The sequence below is a fragment of the Hippoglossus hippoglossus genome, chromosome 2, assembly GCF_009819705.1.
Source record: "Hippoglossus hippoglossus isolate fHipHip1 chromosome 2, fHipHip1.pri, whole genome shotgun sequence".
NCBI lineage: Eukaryota > Metazoa > Chordata > Actinopteri > Pleuronectiformes > Pleuronectidae > Hippoglossus > Hippoglossus hippoglossus.
Genome location: NC_047152.1, coordinates 7,271,112 through 7,291,927, shown reverse-complemented (window position 1 = coordinate 7,291,927; position 20,816 = coordinate 7,271,112). Strand labels below are relative to the sequence as shown.

The window sequence follows — 20,816 nt, the reverse complement described above, 5'->3', positions numbered from 1 at the left end:
TCTCATCAGAATTAGAAGGAAGCCAGAAGGAGAATCTGTGTGTTTTGTAGAAGGTCATTCAAACCTTAGAGACAAATAGTGTAATGTGATGATTAAAGTAAAATGAACCAAAGCACTAGTTCTGCATTTCTTTTATTTATACCAACTTTATTCATTCATTTTCTCTATCGGTACATGATGTTCACTTGGTGATGTCACAGATTGATGGACACTCAAACAGACCAATAGCAGCATAGGCACACACACACACACTCACACCCTCTCGGTACAGCTCACTCCGCTCGGTTTGGGTTAAATGAGAGAAAATCGCTCTTCAGAATATCTCCCAGCGTTTTAAAGAGCAGCTTTGATCCACTCCAGCGTCTTTTACAGGCTCCGGGATTCTGCTCGACTAACGGCGGAGATGTCAGGAAACAAAAGACGGCCAATTAGGCGTGATCTCCCCCTGTGTTTCTGTCAATCTACCCTCGGATAACCATGGATACAGTAAGGCCTCAGTGACACGCTTCACGCTGCTGTTCCACATGGCTGGTCATACAAACCCTGAATCTGAATCTACAGCATGGAACACACACCTACGGATGGTTTACGTCAAACTCGATTCAGACGGCTGGTAAATACAGAGGATGTTTCTGTGTCAGAACCACAAACATATGCTCAGTGTCACGTTGTGCAAGATTTACATTCCTGGGAAATGTACGGTAAATGTTCACGGTTCTTTTTCTCTAGGTAAATATAATGAGGTACATTTGCTGATAAGTATTTACACAAGGATCTTTTACAAGATAATACGATAAAGTAAATAAATTTCATACTAGAAACTGACTTCATAAAGTCATTTACGTGAATAGTTACGAGAATAATGCTGAGATTCCAGCATTGATTTAAAAATAGAGGTTAACTGATACACAACCAAAGATCAATACAGACGTTCTGTCAAACTACTGAATCAATTGATTAACATTATCTCTGAGGTACTCGGTTTATTAATGGTTATATGACCCATATGGGTCAAAAAGAAAACGTTTCAAAAATATACCTTATTTTACAGTACAGAAATACACTGAATACACACAGTTACCTTCCAAAATGTACAAATACAACTCATATCAGTGAATAGGACAAGGTGGTGGTTTCAAGTTTCATGATTCCTCGTCACCGTGACTCCTCCTACATTGGATCTGGAGCGATAAAGTGCTTCAAGTGTTTGAGTCTCTCTTTGCAGTAACTTAAGTTTTTTAACCTCGGCTACATAATCAGTGTTTTTGTTGACGGTGCAAGGGCTTCTGGGAGTCATGGACCCTTTTGATAGTAGATCTACATCATAATGTGGGTTAATAATCATCCAGGTCCGTATCTCTGTCTTTGGGTTTGCGACATTTGACCCTCCCCGGGGACCGGCTCCTCTTCGGGCTCGCACCCCCCCCCAGTGGACACCATCTTGGGCACTTCTATGTTGCTGACAGGTGGTGAATCCGTGTGAATGTCCTCCAAGGAGCCGGGCTGGGACTCCACAGACGTCCTGGTGAACTGATGGAGGAGAGCACCCTCCTCCTTTCTGCTGCCGTTCACTTCCTCCTCCTCCTCCTCTTCCTCGGGCTTGAACTCCTCCACGGCGTCTTCCCCGACCTCTTCCTCCTCTGCGTCTCCTCCTCCCGCCTCTTTCTCTTCCTCGTCACCAGTGGTCCCAGCAACAACTTCATCCACACTGGTGTCGCTTGGGCTTTTTTTGTCTGTGTCTGAGTCTTCAGCGTCGGCCTCCTCTCCCTCAGTCGCCCCCTGGTCCTGAGGGTTCAACAACACAACAGTCAACTATCTGCAAGGATTTGTAACGGAGTCAATCTGGAACAGTGGACGTCCATCGGTGCAGGTTCTGCGCTGCTGCCGAACAAAACAAGATTTGCTGAGTCTGTCTAATTGGATAGATAGATTAGCTTTTCCCACAGGCTTAGAATTAGTGGTGAGGCTGCAGTGGGTCAGGTTCCTGTTTAAGGTCCCGCAGACTTTAACCCCACAGTCATGTTCTCTGCGGGGGTTTAAAATAGGTGCTGCTCAGACTGCGCTTCATGTGTCAGGACATTCTTAAGCAGGAACAGCTATTTACAGTGCGTCCCCCAGTGAATCGGTTCAAACTCTAAAAAGGACCTCAAATGTCTCAACAGCTATTGGACTGTCATAAAATAAATAGTATCCCATAATAATTGTAATAACTTTGGTGATTCCCGTAACTTTTCACCGAGCACCATCACAAGGTCATGATTTAAATATATATCTGTATATTGCTTTGAATGTATTTGTTTTGCAGTTGATTCATTACCTGTGGGGGGGCTCCTTCCTGCTCCTCACTTTCTCCTCCCTCTCCCTCTTCGTGCGACTCCTCCTCTCCGCCCCCATCATCCCCGTCATCTTCATCCTCTGCCTCCTCTTCTCCACTTTCCTTTCCTGTCGTTTCCTCTTCCTCGGGCTTAGAATCAGACGCCTCACACTCCTCCTCCTCCCCCTCCTCCTCCTCCTGACCCTCAGTGGTCTCTCCTTTACCTACTGGTGCCTCTTTAACTGTCTCCATGTCACTCTCCTCCTCCCCAGTTCCTGTCTCGTCCTCATTGTCCCCCTCATCATCTGCCGCCTCATCTTCACCTGTGTTGTCCCCAGTTTCCTCAGCCTCCTCTTCCTCTTCAGCCTTGTCACTCTCCTCTTCATTTCTGGCACACTGACATTGGCATTCTGCCTCACCCTCCTCCTCTTCCTCCTCCTCTCCATTTCCCGATGGCCCCTCTTCTCCTGTTCCCTCACCTTCTTTCTCTCCCTCTTCCTGCTCCTTACCATCTTCACTATTTTCCTCCTTTTCTACCTTCTCCTCTTCTTCTGTCTGACCCTCACCCTCCTCCTCCTCCTCTCCATTTCCTGATGCCCCCTCTTCAACTGCAACCTCACCTTCTTTCTCTTCCTCTTCCTGCTCCTTACCATCTTCACTATTTTCCTCCTTTTCTACCTTCTCCCCTTCTTCTGTCTGACCCTCAGCCTCCTCTTCCTCCTCCTCTCCATTTCCTGATGCCCCCTCTTCTCCTGCTACCTCACCTTCTTTCTCTCCCTCCTCCTGCTCCTTACCATCTTCACTATTTTCCTCCTTTTCTACCTTCTCCTCTTCTTCTGTCTGACCCTCACCTTCTTCCTCGTCCTCCTCTGGGATCATCTCCTCTAAAACAACCTCAGCTTTAATGTCCTCTTTTGTTTCCTCCTCCTCCTCCTCCTCTTCCTCCTGCACTACCTCCAAATTCCTCCCCTCCTCACCTTCCACGTCCGCAGACTGGTGCACGGCTACAGGCGCAGGCTCTGGGCTTTTCTTCCGCTGAAGTATCTTAAGAAGGTCAAACTCCATCATCACTGGTGCGTCGGCCGCCAATGGGTTCGCTTTGAGAGGCCGGGCGGCCAATTTCTTGAGGACACAAGCATCGCAGGGGCAGTACTCATCATCACTTCGCTGGTCACTGAAATCACCGTCCATCTCTCCATCACTGACAGAGTCAGTGGTTTTCACGGATTGGTTCTTCATGACCTGAAAAATACACGAAACATCATCTCTCTGCACTCAAGCAGCAGAATATTTATAGACGTAAAGAATATTAGTGGTTACCTTTAAAATCCGACGCCTCTTCTCCGTCACGGTGGACTCCCTGGAGAGGTTCGCTCCCTGGGGCGGCCGGGGCGACCGTCCCCCTCTGCCTGCTCGGCCCTTAATCTTCCTTATCTCGCGTTCGATGCTGCTCTGAATGCGCCGACTCACCTCCTCCTTGAGCTCGGAGATCATCGTGTCCAGCATGAGGCTGTCGTCCAGGTCCCAGCGAACTTTAAACTCCGCCATGGCGTTGATGTAGTGGTTTATGAACTGCTTCTCCAGCTTCTTCAGAAGGTGCAGGACCCAAACTGGATCGGGGTCTTGGGATAGTTTTTTGGACAGAGGTGTTCGCAGGACAGTCGAGGGTGTTCCTGAACTGCTGTCGTCCACCGTCTCCTGCTCGTTGTCCGTGGGGGATTTGGAGCTGTCGTTGGCAGAGCTCTTGTCCGAGGACGACGGGTTCTCCGTGGCTTTCGGGCTGTCCAGACTTGGAGGGAGTGTACTTTGTTCTTCACTCTGCACCTGCACCTCTGGTAAAGATTCAGTCTCCTTTGGAGGGGTTTCGTGTCCGTCTTTATTTCCATTCTCCTTTCCCGACCCACCGGAGCCACTGCTCATTCCCACCCCGGATGAGGACCTCGGAGGCGTCACCTGCTCCTTGCCGATGTCCTTGCCCTTCTTGACCTCAGTGTCAGTGGGCCCAGTGAGCCAGAGCGACTGGAGGATGGTCATGATCTCTTCATACTGCTGGTTAGGGTTTTTCTGCAGGTCACTACCGGGGCTCAGTGCCGGCTCGATGAGCTGGAGCTGGGCCAAACAGTCCAGGAACCCTCTGGCTGACGTGCTCAGGCGACGACCGTAAACTGGAGACACCTACAGAAGACAGCAATTATACCAATTATCTACATGTTACATTCTCTGTTTATAATCGTAAGTTTAAGCTGCTCTTGGATGAAATACACATTAACAGCATTGTTTGACTGCTAGTTAGCGGGATTAAGTAAAAACAGCTTAATAATTTCATCTAAAAGACATGAACCTGAACCTTGACAACAAAATGATGAGATCACATAGACAAAGTAAAGAAAAGTCCTTGAAATACCTCTGGCAAACTGCGGCATCGCCCCAGAGAGGAACTCAGAAGAACCTTCATCACAGCCACAGACGGATGCAGGTTCCTGGGCAGCGAGTCAGCACTTAACAGCCGAGTGGGGCTAGACGTCACCGTTTCATCACCGGGAGCTGGATCTGAATTCTGCTCCTCCTCTGCTGTGTCACATTTAGCTTCTTCCTCTTTCTCTGCTCCCTCCTCAGCCTCAGTTCTCTCCTCCTCCTCCTCCACTTTATCGTCTTCAGGACTCTCCTCCACCTGTGCCACCTCCTCCTCTCCAGGTTTCTCCTCCGCCTCCTGCTCCCCCTCTTCCAGCTCGTCGCCCAGTGCCAGCATGCTGCTGTTGGCAGGAATGCTCCGCAGCCAGTTGTTCACGACCTCGTTGGGGGAAGCGTTGGGCAGACAGGCAGGTGTGAGTTCTGGATTTGTATCCTTCTGGTTCCTTTTTCTCTGACTCTTTGCGCTTCTCTCTCCCCCCGTTCTGTCACTGGTTTTGCTGGCCTTCGACTCTGGTCTGAGCGAACGTGCAGCCATGGTTTCCTTCAGCAGGTCGGCAGCGGACAGAGAGTGAGACAGAGTGGTCTCACTCTCCACTTTGCTGCCCGGTCTGGAGTCATGCAGGGGACAGGGGTCGCCACCGTTGCTTCCTGCTTTAGATCTGGACTCACGGCCTTTGACTGACTTGACGGTCGTTTTGGACCCGGATTGAGCCGAAGCTGCAGACTCAGGCCTGAGGCAACACAGACTCTTGGAGTGGACACTGGCTGCAGCGTCTTCTTGCCCTTTGACCTCACTGATGTTTCCAGTGTCGTTACCTGATGAATCTCCAACCGGGGTTTTTGCTACATTGGCACTTGCACGGGATTTGTTCCGAACTTTAGCACTTGATGATGACATTGAAGACGAGGTTCTGTTGTTGTGGGCGTTCAGATTTTTTGTTTTTGAATCACTTTCCATTTGAAGCTCATTTCCTGCTTGTTGCTCTGTCACTTTGGCGCTACAGCTACACGAGGACTTGTGGGATCTGCCGCTTTTGGCTGAAATTGCACTGGCTGCTCTTTCTGCTTTTTGCCCTCCACCATCTTCTTCATCTCGACCATCACCCCCTCCTGGAGTTTCTATCGTGGGGATGTCGACAGCTGGAGGATTGTGAGACAAAATGCTTTTATTCTTGGACGCTCTTCCTTCCACATCTTTCTTCGCAGCAGAGCCCCTCTGGGTTTTAGGACCCTCAGATGCTGCCGTCTTCCCTCGGCCTTTACTCTCAGTGTTTGTGCAAAATGAAACACAGGACTTCCCACTGTCTGAGTCGGCTGTTTCTTGGTCTTCTGGCAACCCGAGAGAGACTGAGCCTGATGAGCATCGACTCAACGGTTGCTCGGTGCCTCCTGAATCCCTCCTCTGTCTCTTGGAAGAGGACGATAAGACGCTCGCAGCCCTTTCAGTAGCCTCTTCATTATTTCCCTCCTTCTTATCCTCCCCTGAAGCTGCTCCACAGCGACATTTGGACTTGCCAGATTTAGCAGAGGTTGCGGAGTGAACTGACGAAGCGCTCGGACCTCTCGTCTCTCCCGCACCGGGGCCAGGCACCAACTGCTGTGCAGAGGATTGACGACTGCCGGGTGCTGCTGGAGCTTTACGTCCTTTATGATTGGATGAAACATGAGATTTTCCAGATTTAGCTGATGCAGCGCTCGGAGCTCTCTCTGTCGTCTCACTTCCTTCTTCATCAACCTCCTCTGGTGAGTTGATGGTAACCGCATTTGGACCTGGTGACGCCGATTTGAGATGGGACCGCGCTGACGATTTGGACTTGACAGACATGGCACTGGCAACCCGCTCCTCGGTTTCAGTTGGCTGCTCGTCTCCATCTGGAGAAGCTGCAGAGCACTTGGACTTCTTGGACTTTCCCGACGCGGCACTAGGGCTTCTGTCCACGTCTGTCTTCGAATGGTGGGACTTCTCAGAGAGAGCTGATTTACCAGATAAAACACTGGCAGTCCGCTCATTAGCATTTTCATCATCTCCTGTATTCTCATTGGACATTTTGGATCTATGAGACTTTGTGGACCGGGCGCTGGCTGCTCTTTCTGGCTCGTGTTGTGTTTCTTCTTCTACCGTCTCACCTTCTGTCTCCTCGGCCTCTTCTTCTACCTTTGAGCTCGGAGATGCCTCAGTTTCATTTTCATCGCAGTTAGACTTGCGTGACTTCGAGGACTTTACAGACACATTTGTTGATTTGACTGATCTGGCAGACGTTTGACTTGCTGGCCTTTCCTCTCCCTGAGCCTCCGACCTGGGCGACAGTGACCTCTCCGAAGCTTTGGTGGACTTATGGGAATTATTAGACTTGACTGACAGATTAGACTTGGCTGACATGGCACTCGCTGTTCTGTTCTGCCCGTCTGTTCCTGCTTCCTGTCTTGTTGCTTCCTCAGCACCTGGAGATTTAACTTTTGCACAGCGACTGCAAGCGGACCTGTGAGAAGCCCTAGACTTTGCTGTAACATTTGATTTCGCTGACACGGCACTATGGGGTCTTTCAGAAAGGCTACTGGGAGATGTTTCCTCTTCGATGGCTGTATTGTCAGTTGGGGAGGCAGCGTTACTTTTTAATGGACAGTTGGACTTGTGAGATTTGACTGAAGTGCCGGTCTTTGCCGAAACACCAGATTTGACTGACAAGGAGCTGATTGCTCTCTCTCCGACATTTTCTTCCTCGGCTTCCTCTCTTGTTCTCGTGTCAGGTGTTTCAGACTTCCTGGACCTGGCAGACATGGCGCTGAGGCTCCTCCCCTCCTCTTTGTCCACTGTGATACCAGTGGCCCCATTACTACCAGACCTGTGCGACCTATTGGACCTGTGGCTTGTTGCTGAGATGGCACTCGGAGCCCTTTCTTCTTCTTTTACTTCAGGGTTCGATGCTCTGGACACGGCACTCGATGCTCTGCCCTCCAACACGTTTGATTCTGCAGAACTGCGGCCAGAGTTGGTGAGGTTGGACTTGTTGGATTGTGTTGACACGGCTGAATCCTCCGAGGCATCGTCATTACTGTCGTTGGCGCCGTTCTCCTGCTTCTGTTGAGGTGAAGCAGGGTTTGAAGTGGCTTCTCGTTTGCAGCCGTCACAGTTGGGGCACATACTCGATGCCCCTGATTTCTTAGAGCCTGTTGAAAGTCCTGTGCGACCAGACCTGCAAGAGGCTCTGCTCACTTTGGACTTGGAGCTGGGGGCGCGATCCATCTCCTCTGCTTCAGCTGTTGGGAGTTGAGTGACGGATCCACAGCAACAGGAAGAAGCTGCAGACACTGCACTGCTCGCTCTCTCTTCCCCGTCCCTGTGGTTTTTAACTGTTGAGGTTTTGCTTGATGGAGATGGTGATGGTTCATCGCTGTGATGGCACCGTGAGGCGCTGGGTGGCAGGTCCTCCTCCTCATCATCCTGATCCTCCTTCAATGACTGCAGGACATGTGAGGAGCAGCTGACTGCAGACTGTGGACGCTCCTGCTCTTCCTCGATCATCACCTCTTCCTCCCCTGACTTGCTGCTGCTGAGAGGTCGTAGGTTGCTATCTCTGGTGACTACTTCGCTGCGGCTGTGGCACCGGCTCACCCTGCAAACCTCTACGTGTTTGTCTCCGTCCTGCTCCACCTCTACTGTGTGTTCAACCTGCTCCGTCACGCACATCTCCTCCTGGATCAGCTGGCTCTGCTCTGAGCCTGAGCCGCCTCCGCAGCTGGAGTGCTGTGCTCGACAGTGCACCACTCTCCTGGAATTACAGGAAGAAGAGGAGCTCGAGGAGTTTGTATGTCTCCTTCTGGTGTGGCTGGAGGTGTGTGGATGTGGGGGTGGGACAAGAGGCTGTTTGTGGCTGTGTGCTGGATTTTCCCACAAGTCGTAGTGCTGCTCCGGTCGCTGGTAACAGCAAGGGCAGTGGTTTGCTTCCAATGCACGCTGCACAGGTCGGCTGGAGTATTCCACAACCTCCGGGTCGAATGACATGGAATCAGGATCGGAGCAGCTTTCCGATTGGCCATTGTGCAGGTAATGGGCTTGGACCTGGCTCAGGGGGCAACAGTCATTGGTCAGAGAAGGGGATTTTTTAATCTGCGTGGACCATTGTACGGTCTCATCGTTGTGGAGGCGAAAACGGACCCTCATCTCGACCGAGAGGCTGCCGTCTTTATTCACAAGCACGCGCTTTTCGATGTCATCGTTCATAATCGCCGGTCGGGCCTGGGAGTAGGCACCGACGCCGTTGCCGTACGACTTCTCTGAAGACATCGAGAAATGGTTGGAGCGGTTTGAGGAGTCAGAACGAGGGTGGATGATGCTCTTCTTGGTTTCCAGACCGAAGTTCACTGAAGGAAGAGTGAGAAAAACACCAATAAGTTATTTATTTCACATTTTCTTGCTGCTTTTACTTCTAGCTCTGTCTCCTACATTTTGAACAAGCAACGAACCATTTTTCTTGCTCTCATGTCCTTCGCTGTACTCGCTGGCTCTGGACTGAGCTCCATGAGGTGGGGATCTCGCTCCCTGAACGGCAGGAGATCTGGCCCCGTTTCCTGGCGTCCTCGGACCGAGACCAGGCGACCTGCTGTCCAGACCAGGCAGCTTTTCCTCCGAGTTCTTCTTGATGAAGTTGGCCAGCATGGGACTGAACGCTTCCCGGCCGACGCACACCAACACGGGGGGGCAGGTCATCAGGCTCTGCACGCTGTCGATCTGGAAACAAAGTCACAGGAGCAAATAAATAAAAAGTATATATTAATTGTCTCTATGCGATCAAATACAAATCCCTTCTTACCTTGCGTCCCTCTGCAGTGTAGAGCTTGCGAACGTGAAACTGCATCAACTCTGACACTTCATCCAGAAAGGCCCCGAGGCTCCTGGTCGACCTCCTGCTCAGCACCACGCTCCTCGTCATGCCCGGCTCGCTGTTCTTCACCAGCAGGATTCGGCGCTGCCTGTAAGGCAGATGGTTGGGTGGCGTCGTGGACGAGCTCTCGGGCCGCTGGGGTCTGCGGTTCTGATGGTACCAGATGCTTGGGCGTTTGCTTGCCAGCTCCATGTTGATCGGCTTAGCCTGGCGCCGGTCAGAGCACAGGTAGCAGCCGCCGTCCTGGAGCTGCTCGAGGTGCCGGATGGTGTTGGTGCCACGGGGAGTGGTTACAGTCCGCACACCAAACGGAAGGGGCACCTGTGTGGAGAGGATATATATACTTATACTACAAATTGTATCTGAAAATTATATAAGCTGAAAATAGTGGTTGAAAGGAATAAGAAGGATGTGTTTCATGTCAGGTGAAAGTTTAGGTAATTAGAGCCAAAGCTGTTTCCTCGGTGACATGTTGAACGTGCAGCGTATCTGCAGCCTCACAGTCGACTTCAATAGAAATCTCGACATCCCCGCTCCCGTCCCACTGACCTTTTGGGAAAGGTCGTCCAGCAGGGCGTCGAAGCATTTGAAGCTGCGCTTGTGGACGGCCATCCTGACGCCCCCGAACTGGCTGTCGCCGCTTTTGTAGAAGGTGATCCGCTTCGCCGGGCAGGCTGTGGTCACGTGGGCGAGGCGCACGTCGGAGGGGCAAGGTGAGGCGAGGGGCGAGCCATCTTTAGACGGGGGCCGGGGGTCCCACATCCCTACCTGGACTGAATGCATGCTGCGTTCTCACACACACCTGAGGGAGACACACAAACACACAACAGTAAATCAAGAGAAGTCATTACAAGGCAAAACTTGTGTTTTCATTTCACATATGAAGAACCAGAGCATTCAGGTGAGGGGTGGAACCTGGTGTTGATCAAGCAGGACAAGTGCTACTTTTCTCCCATCACTGTTGTTAAAATGACCAAAAAGAATAAAATATAAATATATAAAGAAACACTGATCACATTTAGAAAGAAGATTTCTGCTTAATTTGAACAATTTTGGGACAAAAGACCAAAAGACTGGCTTCAACTTTCTGCATGAAACCGTCACATAATAACAACGACCCTGAAACACAGGGACGTTAAGGACAGAGCTTCCCACGGATATATTTAGTGAAGCAGAAATCCAATTTTAGAGCTTGCATAATATACAGTAAGTAATTCATCCTCTTCCACTTTGTGTTATAAGCTCACAATGTACTCGTCAACACCCCAGAGGGACACCTTGTATTCAGTAAAATGTTAATAATCATCATGGTGACTTTTAATAACATTTAAAAGGGTGAATGTTGCAACAGGCTTATCAGGGTTTTAAATCCCATGAGACCAGACTTCAGGCCAAAGCAGTGATCTTAGCTGTAGACGTTCCCAAGGTGACAGTCTGTCCTCTTTAATCCCCCTTCAGTTCCTGAACTACCTCACATCTAACATCCGTCCGTCCATACATACATACATACATACATACATCCATACCCATTCACTTAGCGTATTATTAACCCAGCCGTTCTTCTTGTTCACACTTCCCCACACATGAGGGACTATAAATGTGCAGTTTTCAACTACCCACTAAATGTGCTGCTTAATTTCTTCAATAACTGATTGTTAAAATGTCAGAGCATATTTTCTCAGAGACGAATGTGATGAATCTAAGTCGCTTGCGGTGATATCCAAGAATATCCTCTTGTACTATGATGTGCGACAGTAAATTCTCAGATTTAAGAAGCTGTAACTGAGGAAAGTTAGACATCTCTTCCTAAGCACTTTGGAGTTTTGTTTCAAAAGGTGCTATTTAAATAAAGTTATTATAAATATTAAAACACGAGCAAAACAACATTTTAACAAAAGGTTGGACACATACACCAGCAACATGTTGAGGCACATATAACAATTTATATCACTATTAACGACCTTTGTACCATTTTGACGACATTTAAACTGCTGACTTTTATAAAAGGAAAAACTTATAAATAACTATTTCTATCATCATTCACCAATTTAACAGAATTTTGACCAACATCTATTTATTTAAGAACAATTTCCATCACCATGACGACCACTAACCATGTTGAGTTCACCTCCATCTATCACGTACACTACTCACATGTTTACGAATCATGGTCCAAGGTGGTGTGAAAAAGCTGGAGGGGAGCTGTGTGTGTCCGTGGAGGGTCGGACCGGTGGAGTGTGTGTGTGTGTGTGTGTGTGTGTGTGTGAGTCTCTGTCTGCAGCCTGTGATGAGATGTAGCTGCACAGTGAGCCCCCCCGGCTCTACAGCTCTCAGGGTAAAATGGCAGGTCGGTAATCAGGTGCACGGAGGGAGGGAGGGAGGAGAAAAGAGGAGAGGACAGGAGGGGAGAAGGCTAAGGATAGAACGAAAGCCTGCTTAAGAACCGGTGTGTGTCTGTGTGTGTCTGTGTGTGTGTGTGTGTGTGAGAAGGACGGGGGTTGCTATGGTGAGGCCAAGATGGTGGTGACACAAGTGATGTTCTTATGCATGCCGGACCTGACCTGGAGAGGAGGAGCACGCTGATGAAGGTTTTTCTTTGACTCACGGGGGTGGTTTTTCAACAAGGATGAGCAGGAAGTGTAGTTATCATAGATAAATATATTAAAGATCTATTTAGGTGAATATAACTGAACTGTTCCTGCAGTCAGAGTTTTATTAGTGAGGAGGATTGGTCCTTTTTGGGGAGTTAATCTGACTTGAGTGGTCGGCAGATACAAGCTTTTACTTCAGATCAGATAAATCTCACATTCTCAGCAGGTATTGAGCCATCTTTGTTTCTCTTCCACACACACACACACACACACACACACACACACACACACACACACAGGCACACGCACACGTCTCTAGTTGGAGAGGATTGTAATTGCAATCTGTCTGACAGCAGGGAGCCTCCTGTGTAGAAAACACTGAGAAACCCCAACTTCTCCTATTGAACTGTGTTGTGGCAAAACAATTATTATCATGATTGTTATTGGAAAATTGATATAATGAACAGATGAGCATCACAATAACAAAATCTATCTATAATGGTTGTATATCCTTCAGTTAAATAAAAGTATAAATACTGTAATGGAATAATACTCCCCATGCCAGTCTTTTATATATTATATTCTATTATATACTAACAATATTAAAAACCTCTTTCAAGTTACACAGTCTTTTGAACTGTTGCTATTATAAAAACAAGATAACTTGAGTAAATACTTCATGTTCCAATCATACACTGTAAATAAAGATGGATGACTAACTCCATTGACTCCTCCCACTATCCACAATGGCCGCCATGTTGTGGATTTAGAGCCTGCGCAGGAGGGATCAGGGCTTGAGCCGCAGTAACGAGGTCCCGCCCATTTATACGTGCTCGACCAATCGTGAGTCAGCCTCACCTTTCAATCAAGGCATTTCACCTTGTTTGTATAGCATCAAATAACTAATTAAAACATGTCGTCCATCTTTACGAACAGCTAATGCTTTAAATCTACAAAATAAGACGCAGGTTTTTAGAAAGATATTTGTCTATGAAATAAGAAATCTTATTGGATTGAGCTAATTGTTGCATGAATCCGACTTGTATAACTGTTTTTCATCAACATGTATCTGCTCCACAGGCTGAGTGAGAGACAGGGGGTGTGTGGGCGGGCCTCGGAGACCTCAGGCAGGGATGCGTGGTTTCTATGCCGACAGGAAGTGAAGCGTCAGGCAGCTGGAAAACTGGGAAAAGGTTGTTTAACGTGCTAACAGGTGATGCATGTTTGAGATCCAAGGACCCGTGTGTGTGTGTGTGTTGATGTTACACAACTGCATTCAGGCAGAGACGCCACGTTGATGCACATGTTTCGATCACTTGAATTCTTAAATCTGCAGGAAACTAAGTGGAGCTCTTGACACAGGAAGAAGAAAGCAAAGAGATTATATGATGCGTGGCCTAGTTTCTACACTTCCTCAATCCCTCCTGTTGTCTTATCCCATCAGCACGTGTGTGTGTGTGTGTGTGTGTGTGTGTGTGTGTGACTCACCTCATCACCTCATCATCCCAACAACTGGATCACACGCACACACACACACACACACACACACACACACACACACACACACACACACACGCACACACAAAGTAAAAATACACAAGGTAATACACGTTTCATTGGTGTTGTAAACACACACATGTACACAAGCAGGGAGTCAAACAGACAACATGTTTTCACAGAAACATTTACACACACTTGACAATAACAAGTTCAGCCACAGAAAGAAGAGAGAGAGAGAGAGAGAGAGAGAGAGAGAGGATCTCACCAGTTTGGATGCATCCCCTCAGGGAGGAAGAAAGATCAATGGCTCCAGAGAGAGAGAATCGATGATTATTGATTATTGGAGGCAGGAGTCAGGAGGAGAGAGGATGCAGGGAGGTGTGATCGGTCCGAGTGGAGCAGCTCAGTCAGTCTGCAGCCAGAGGAGCGTGTGAGATATCTGTCAAGTCAGCAGCTCACACACACAGGTACACGGATGTGGACTTTCAGAATAATCTGTCATGGTCAAATTTAAATCACAATTTTAAAAGTCAGCAAACAGACACAAAGAAAAAGACCCAATGGGGGAGAAGGTTGATTTATTTTATTTCCAAATCACAGCCTTTAATTTGTTCTTATTTGTTCTACATTATTTTAAGGATTAAACTAAACAACTTAGTGTTTGGGCTTCTCCTCTTTGTTATGATATTTGCAGATTACTACTATTTGATTAATCAAATCACACATATATAGTAAACGAATTGAGTGGGAAAACCTCAGTTTATGGGAACAACTGAAAGAGTAGGATAGTGTTTGCAGTAGATTAAAAAAAAAGTAAAATGAATAATTGATGTTAGAGTTCAGAAATTCAAATCATATGTCTTGCGTGAGGACATTTTTCTATCATAGTATCTTTCTGTGCTCCTCCACAGACCTTGTTATAATTTATAACAAGATAAATAGCTTTGAATAGGAGAGAAGGGGAAATTGGCTTCTTTTATTTTTAAAGGCATAACCGGAAACAGTATTAGTAATTTGGTCTGACTTGAAAAAAGAAAGAATCTTTGCATTGGAGACCCCTGAGTGATCCCTCAGCTGTATTCCCTCCAGGACCAGAGGAAGAGGAGGAGAAGGGGGAGAAAGAGAAGAGGAGGAAGAGAAGAAAAGAAAAGAGGAGAAGAAGAAGAAAAGAGGAGTAAGAGAATAAAAGAAAGAGGAGGAAGAGGAGGAGTGGGACTCATGGCTAATAGGATTAGAGGAGCCTGAGCCATCTGTGGCTCTGATAAACCCATCAGCTCCAGTAACAAACTCCCCCACTACACCAGCAACAATAACAACATGTCAGCAACAGGTTTCTTCTAAACTCCTCATCTTATTAATCCATAATATTTAATTAAATATCAAATATATTGTTGATTTAATGTTTAATTTAGTGAAAAGACACAAACTCAATCTGAGCAAATTTTTTCACAAGATTTCAAAATAAGAGTCTGAAATTTGGTGTCAACCTTCCATCATCCGCCCACGTCCTGCGTGTGTGCATCTGACGTCATCACGTTAACACTGGCGTCCGTCTCCCATGGCAACCACTGAGGCGCACTCGTCAAACATGACAGATGGATTTTCTTCCAGACAGTGAGATAACACAGATCACCAGACTGCAGGTAGGTGCCTGAACGCAACACCCCGACGATGACAGCTGTTATTAGTTATGATGGTGCCTTCAAATGCTGCTGGGGAATTTAATACATCTCATATGAGCCTTGATCAATGTGATTAGTGACAACTGTGTTTGCCTGTTTCATTTCAAAATGGCCGCTGTGAACTTTGGTCCAATTCAAGCCTTTATTTTTTTACATTAATGTACAAATATGAGTTAAATGTAAAATATGCAAAAACAAAAAGTAAGTAAATTGCCAAGGGGGAAAGTTAAAAGTAAAATAAATAAAATAAAATAGTTTGGCCTCAAAAACTGTTCATTATGTTTTTTGGGGCTACGAGAGGATAATATATAATTTTTGTCATTTCATATTATGTTTGCATTGAAGATATTTTTTATATTTTCTATTGCTTATATTTTAATCTAACTAATGTATTACTTTTACTGATTGTGCATTTTCACTATCCCACTCTGCTGCTTTGATTCAAGCAGACCTGTTTGTTTTCTTACCTGAATGCAACTGTAACCAGACGACTTCAAGGAAAGTCCCGAAAAGACAACAAACATCGAATTCTTACGTAGGAAGTTACAAGATGCACATGAAGGCAGCATGTTACAGACATGATAATGTGACGCTATAGGACTGGTAACACTACACCTGAATGTAACACACACGATGCATTCACTTGTCTCGTTTATTTCAGAGAGATGCTGGCGTGCAGAGGCTCAGCTGTCACTTCTCCTGGCCTGAGTTCTGTGATGAACGCCGGCGCTTCCATCAGGAGTTTGTGTTCGACGTCGCCATGTTCGCTGCCGCCCGCGGCTTCCCCTGGCCTGATGTGGTCCAGACAGCTGTGATCGCCAAAACCATCTTCCCACAGCTGGATGGTCAGAGGGCGCTGTACAGAAATCCTGTGGTTTGATTTACCCCCCCCCTCCCCCCCTCACTCAGGCCTCCTGACATTGCTGACCTCTCTCTCCATCAGGTCTGGACGCACCCAAACTTTTGTCCTTTCTGAGAGGTGTGATGTCAGAGCGTTTACCGAACCTCGCCCCTGTGCACCGACACCAGTTCACCCACTTCCTCGCAGACGCCTGCCTCACTCGGCGCAGGCTTTTCCAGGCGGTGGTGAGTGGAGCAGCCGACGTGTCCGTCGCTCAGCTTCGCCTGGAGGTGCAGCTGCCGCCCACACCTCAACCTCTGGCTCAGGTGATCCGTAACTGGGGATTAGAAACTAAACAAACCCACTTGGAGTACCATGAAATCTGAAATCCAGGTATCTGCAACAAGGCCTCATTTGTACTTTATGCTTATTTGTCTCCATTGCACAGGGCACAGAGTTGCATGAGTGGGAGCGTCAGCGCCAGCAGACCCAGCTCAGCTCCACCCTGCGACAGAAGGAGGAGCAGCTGAGGAGCCTCCGACATGGGCCAAGGGTCACGCTGGGGGACATTCCTGAGGACGCGCACCTGGACAAAGAGGTTAACACTCAGAAAATATGAATGCATGAGCAGAAAGGTGTCCTGCACGTCTGTAGAGTGAGTCTGCCGTTCTCTGCAGGGCGTCTCCCAGGTGGTTCGAGCAGCCGTCAGAGCCACTGAGGGTCAGATGCTGCAGAGTCTGAACCTGGAGGTCTCACTGCTCAGTGACATCCTGCAGCTCAGACTGCAGCACGCAGCCCTGGCCACCGGGGGGCTCCACAACCCTGCGCCCACCAGAACTGGTCCAGCTGCTGCAGCGAAGGGTAAAATACAAACAGAAAAAACTTAAGCAGGAGGGAAGTGACGTTTCAGTGACTTAAAGTTGAATTCTTCTTTGCATTTCAAATCTACTTTTGAGTGTGTAGAGCAGCTAATTCTATATTTATGAGCTCCTGTGCTGTTTAGTGGTGAAACAAGGTTATTAATGGTTGTTAAACATTATTATTAATTTCTTAACCTGGTTAACGATCACAAGAGGATTTGTGAGTGAAAATAAAATGATTTATTCAAAGAATCCTGTTGATTTGACAGGTTCTACACATTTCTTTAACAGAGCTAAGTTATTCAAACACAACTCATAAACGTATATTTTTACTTTTATTTATTTGAATGACCTCATTCTTTTTGCACACCCACTTCCTGTTTGGACTCTTCTTTCTTTTTGTGTGTTTTTGTATGTATATATATTTATTTTTAGAATAAAACACTTCAGCAAAAAATTGTATTTATCACATTTCACCTTTTCTTTCCCATCTTATATTGTTTACTGCAATGAGTGAAACAGCGCCCCCCTGTAGCGCCTCTTGAACGCACGGCTCCAGCCTGTGTGGCCAAAACTCGGCACTGCACCCTCAGCTGCGTTGACTTGAGAGGAGACAGGTGAAGTTCATTGAAAAAAACAAAACACAATGACGCGTGTGGAAAAACATGGCCGAACACTTCTCTACTGAGGAAACTACAGCGAAACGTCACGTGACTCCCAATTAAACGTTTTAACGACATTAATTTAACGTCATGTTTTGAATTAGTCGTCAGAAGGTGGAGAGATTTGGTTGATGCGAATGAAATGAAGCTAACAAAGATGGAGACGGACGTGAACACAGCAACACGTGCAGAGACTTTAATAACAACACATGGAAACTTCCTTAACGTGAGTAAAGTTGACTTCCTGTTTATTCCAACAACTTCCTGGTAGCAAATAGTATTTCCTTGACTTTTTGTGTTTAACTGTGTGAAATGTTTTGAACTGGACATAATTTAAATGATTTAGACGAATTAGTTGTTTTGCATTAATATTACTTATTAAAGGGATTGTGTTAATTGTGCACGTGCAGATGCAGGAGATCAGTGTTGTGAGTTGTTGTTGTTGTTGTTGTTGTTGTTGTTGTTGTCATTTGCTTTAATAACCAACTGAAACAGTTGTTATTTATAACCTGGATCTCTCATGTTCACATTATATATACATGAATGTTATTCTTATGTATTTTCAATCACTGTAACCTGGATATAAAAATGCTGGAATACACCTAAAACGTCCTGCAGCTAAATATTGACAAGACAGATGTATTTTTAGCTCTGATCGATGTCAGAGGCTAAGCTTTGTAGTACTGAATGTGTTTTTGTATGCGTGTGTCAGTCACATCATATATCCTGAGAGTTTTCTAATTGAATCCAATATGGCTTGATGTGTTATTTCTCAGTGTTTTTCCCACAAACCTGAGATCTTTCTGTTTTGTTGTTAAAATAAGACATTGTCCTACGTCATTATTTATTTCTTTGAATAACAAACTTGCACCAAAGCACGATAAAGATTAAATTCAGAAGTTCCCACAGGAGTAAACACAGTGACCGTCCAGTTGCTGTGGACATTTACCAGAAAACAATGACAGATTTCCCTCCTGTAATTAAGATGACATTTGTCAGTTCGAACCTCTGCTAATTATGAACCAGTGATTTATTCTCTGTTAAACACGGGAAGATTAATGTGTGTCTTGCTTTTCTGAGTGAATGATGACGAGCGTACAAATGCATAAAACATAAATCTATACATGCACCGTTTAATGATTCATCATAGTTGGAACGTTGTTTGATCTCTTGATTATCAATTTTTTATTTGCAACCAAATGGACAGGCTCATGCAATCCTGCGTTTTCACTATAGATCAGTTAGGACCTCAAAATATTTTAATTTTACATTTACTACAGTTTTAACATTGGTTTATTATACTCTTAACTCTAATTAAAAAAACACAGTAAAATCTCAAAGTTCTGCAGAATTTACACATCTTAAAATAATATGGGCAGAAAATCACTTAAATTAAACATTTGTTTATTGTAGAGGTTATTGTGCACGTGTCTTCCCTCAGCCTGACAGTAGGTGGCAGCAGATGCCAAGTAATCCAGAGGCCTGCATCTCTTCTTCTCTGCTTTGCATCCCTCTGTACCTGCATTTCATTCTTTTAAATCTTTTGTGTTATTGCTGAATATGAACTGTATTTTTTTAATTTGTATTATTTCAAACAGCTTAGAGCCAATTAGATTATTTTTTAAAGGAAACGTCAGCTCCTCCTTTTGCAAACATGACATATTTTCCTTGCACGTACACACTGCTTCACTTTTTAACTTTAGAGTTTGCATATAAAAAGCAGAAATAGAGGGTTTTATTCAGGGAAGAATTGAGACTCATTTGTCCGTCAGTCGCGTTAAAGCGTTCCCGTCGTCCTCCTTGTTCCCAACATCTGGACGTGAGCCAGTGTTTCTTGCGGATTCTCTTCCAACCCTCACAGAACGGACGACAATAGATGATGCATGTCTTATTGTTCCTCTGCTTAAATAGCCTCTGTTGTTGTTGCTGGTCTGGAGGCCTGCCAGATATCTGAATACGAAGCAAACACACACACACACACACTCCAGACTTGTTTTGTTCATTGTTGTCTCACATGCTTGAAATAACAGGATTGCTTTTTCTTGTTGTGGCCGCCTCGGATCTCCACATGAAAAATAACATATTCCGTGTTTAATGTGGAAATGCAGAATGTTTACATGGACGTAATTACTCATTACTTCTGGACTGAAACAAAGGCTTTTTACTCTCATAATGACACAATGCAGCGATGCCCTGCGGTATTATCATGTACACACTGACCAAACAGCAAATTATGGGCTTTTCTATAACATATTGTGGTGGAGAATTACCAGGTTGGTTAATGTCAAGACATAAAGGATCTTTGTGATCACACAGACGAGTACTGAACTTGTACATTCACATTTTTAAGCTGTGTAATTCAGTTTACTATTGTAGTTAAGTGGACGCTTTAATATATATATAAATATACAGTATATACTGCAACTTGTCAGGGAATTTGACCAAAGTCTCTTTTATTACAATCGCTCCTGACGGCTGCTGGTTTCTCTGGAAATTGTTTTTGTTTTTAGCAACAACAACGTATGTTTCAATATGTGATTATAATGCGTATTATATAATTAGTTACTTTTATCTGCTTTCTCTGTTTTTTTAATAAATAAACTAAATTTCCTTGAGCATTATTAAAGCACTAACAAAAAACATTTATTATTATTATTATAGATAACTCATATGGCTCCACTCAGTATAAATATTATTGGTATTTTTTTTTTGCAGACACAAGGTGTAGCCAATTTTAATAAATATATTTTATTGGGTATTTTATATAACTGTTGAATCTGTAAAATAAATAGTACAAGCTTAACAAAGCACTAAAAGAAACTAAAGTACCTCAAACTGTACTTGAGTAAAAGTACTCAATTACTTTCACCTTTCATAACTGGCCACTTCAGCAAAAATCCTCCACGTGTCTCCTCTTAAAAGCTGAACTTTAGTTAATATTAGAAAAGTCCCCATTGACTTCGATACACGAAATTAGCAAAATAAAAGCCTCTGCGATGGAACACATCTCTATTAATTTGGAGCCGTCTTTTAATTTAGTTCTGCAGCCACAAAATGATTTCAGCATAAAT

The 20,816-nt window shown here is 45.6% G+C and overlaps 2 protein-coding genes and 1 long non-coding RNA gene across 3 annotated transcripts in view; 2 read left to right on the top strand and 1 right to left on the bottom strand.

Moving 5' to 3' along the window:
- Positions 1-125: 125 nt before the first annotated feature.
- rp1l1a (rp1 like 1a) lies at positions 126-14,188 on the bottom strand. Its single transcript, XM_034614308.1, has 9 exons — positions 13,966-14,188; positions 10,159-10,411; positions 9,538-9,930; positions 9,191-9,455; positions 4,719-9,088; positions 3,635-4,489; positions 2,993-3,556; positions 2,318-2,866; positions 126-1,785 (listed from the first exon to the last, which is right to left on the bottom strand). The coding sequence occupies exons 2-9, from the start codon at positions 10,369-10,371 to the stop codon at positions 1,342-1,344; spliced, it is 7,653 nt and encodes a 2,550-aa protein (XP_034470199.1). The 5' UTR covers positions 10,372-10,411; positions 13,966-14,188; the 3' UTR covers positions 126-1,341.
- Positions 14,189-15,227: 1,039 nt separating this feature from the next.
- c2h8orf74 (chromosome 2 C8orf74 homolog) lies at positions 15,228-17,347 on the top strand. The gene is made up of 5 exons (XM_034608603.1): positions 15,228-15,343; positions 16,044-16,227; positions 16,326-16,549; positions 16,672-16,821; positions 16,901-17,347. The coding sequence occupies exons 1-5, from the start codon at positions 15,296-15,298 to the stop codon at positions 17,108-17,110; spliced, it is 816 nt and encodes a 271-aa protein (XP_034464494.1). The 5' UTR covers positions 15,228-15,295; the 3' UTR covers positions 17,111-17,347.
- A 496-nt stretch (positions 17,348-17,843) lies between these two features.
- Positions 17,844-20,816, top strand: part of LOC117775477 — a 112,545-nt gene continuing 109,572 nt past the window's right edge. Inside the window, exon 1 of the long non-coding RNA XR_004616273.1 lies at positions 17,844-17,971. This is a non-coding gene — a long non-coding RNA (uncharacterized LOC117775477). The remainder of the gene's footprint in view (positions 17,972-20,816) is intronic.

Bases quoted from the DNA above. Each gene is read 5' to 3' on its own strand.
- rp1l1a (XM_034614308.1), bottom strand. From the start codon at position 10,371: ATGTGGGACCCCCGGCCCCCGTCTAAAGATGGCTCGCCCCTCGCCTCA. The intron at 9,931-10,158 runs GTCAGTGGGACG...CTCTCCACACAG, and splicing joins TGGACGACCTTTCCCAAAAG to GTGCCCCTTCCGTTTGGTGT. The intron at 2,867-2,992 runs GTAGAAAAGGAG...GAGGGTCAGACA, and splicing joins AGACAGAAGAAGGGGAGAAG to GAAGAAGAGGAGAAGGTAGA.
- c2h8orf74 (XM_034608603.1), top strand. From the start codon at position 15,296: ATGGATTTTCTTCCAGACAGTGAGATAACACAGATCACCAGACTGCAG. The intron at 15,344-16,043 runs GTAGGTGCCTGA...CGTTTATTTCAG, and splicing joins CACAGATCACCAGACTGCAG to AGAGATGCTGGCGTGCAGAG. The intron at 16,550-16,671 runs GTGATCCGTAAC...TCCATTGCACAG, and splicing joins CACCTCAACCTCTGGCTCAG to GGCACAGAGTTGCATGAGTG.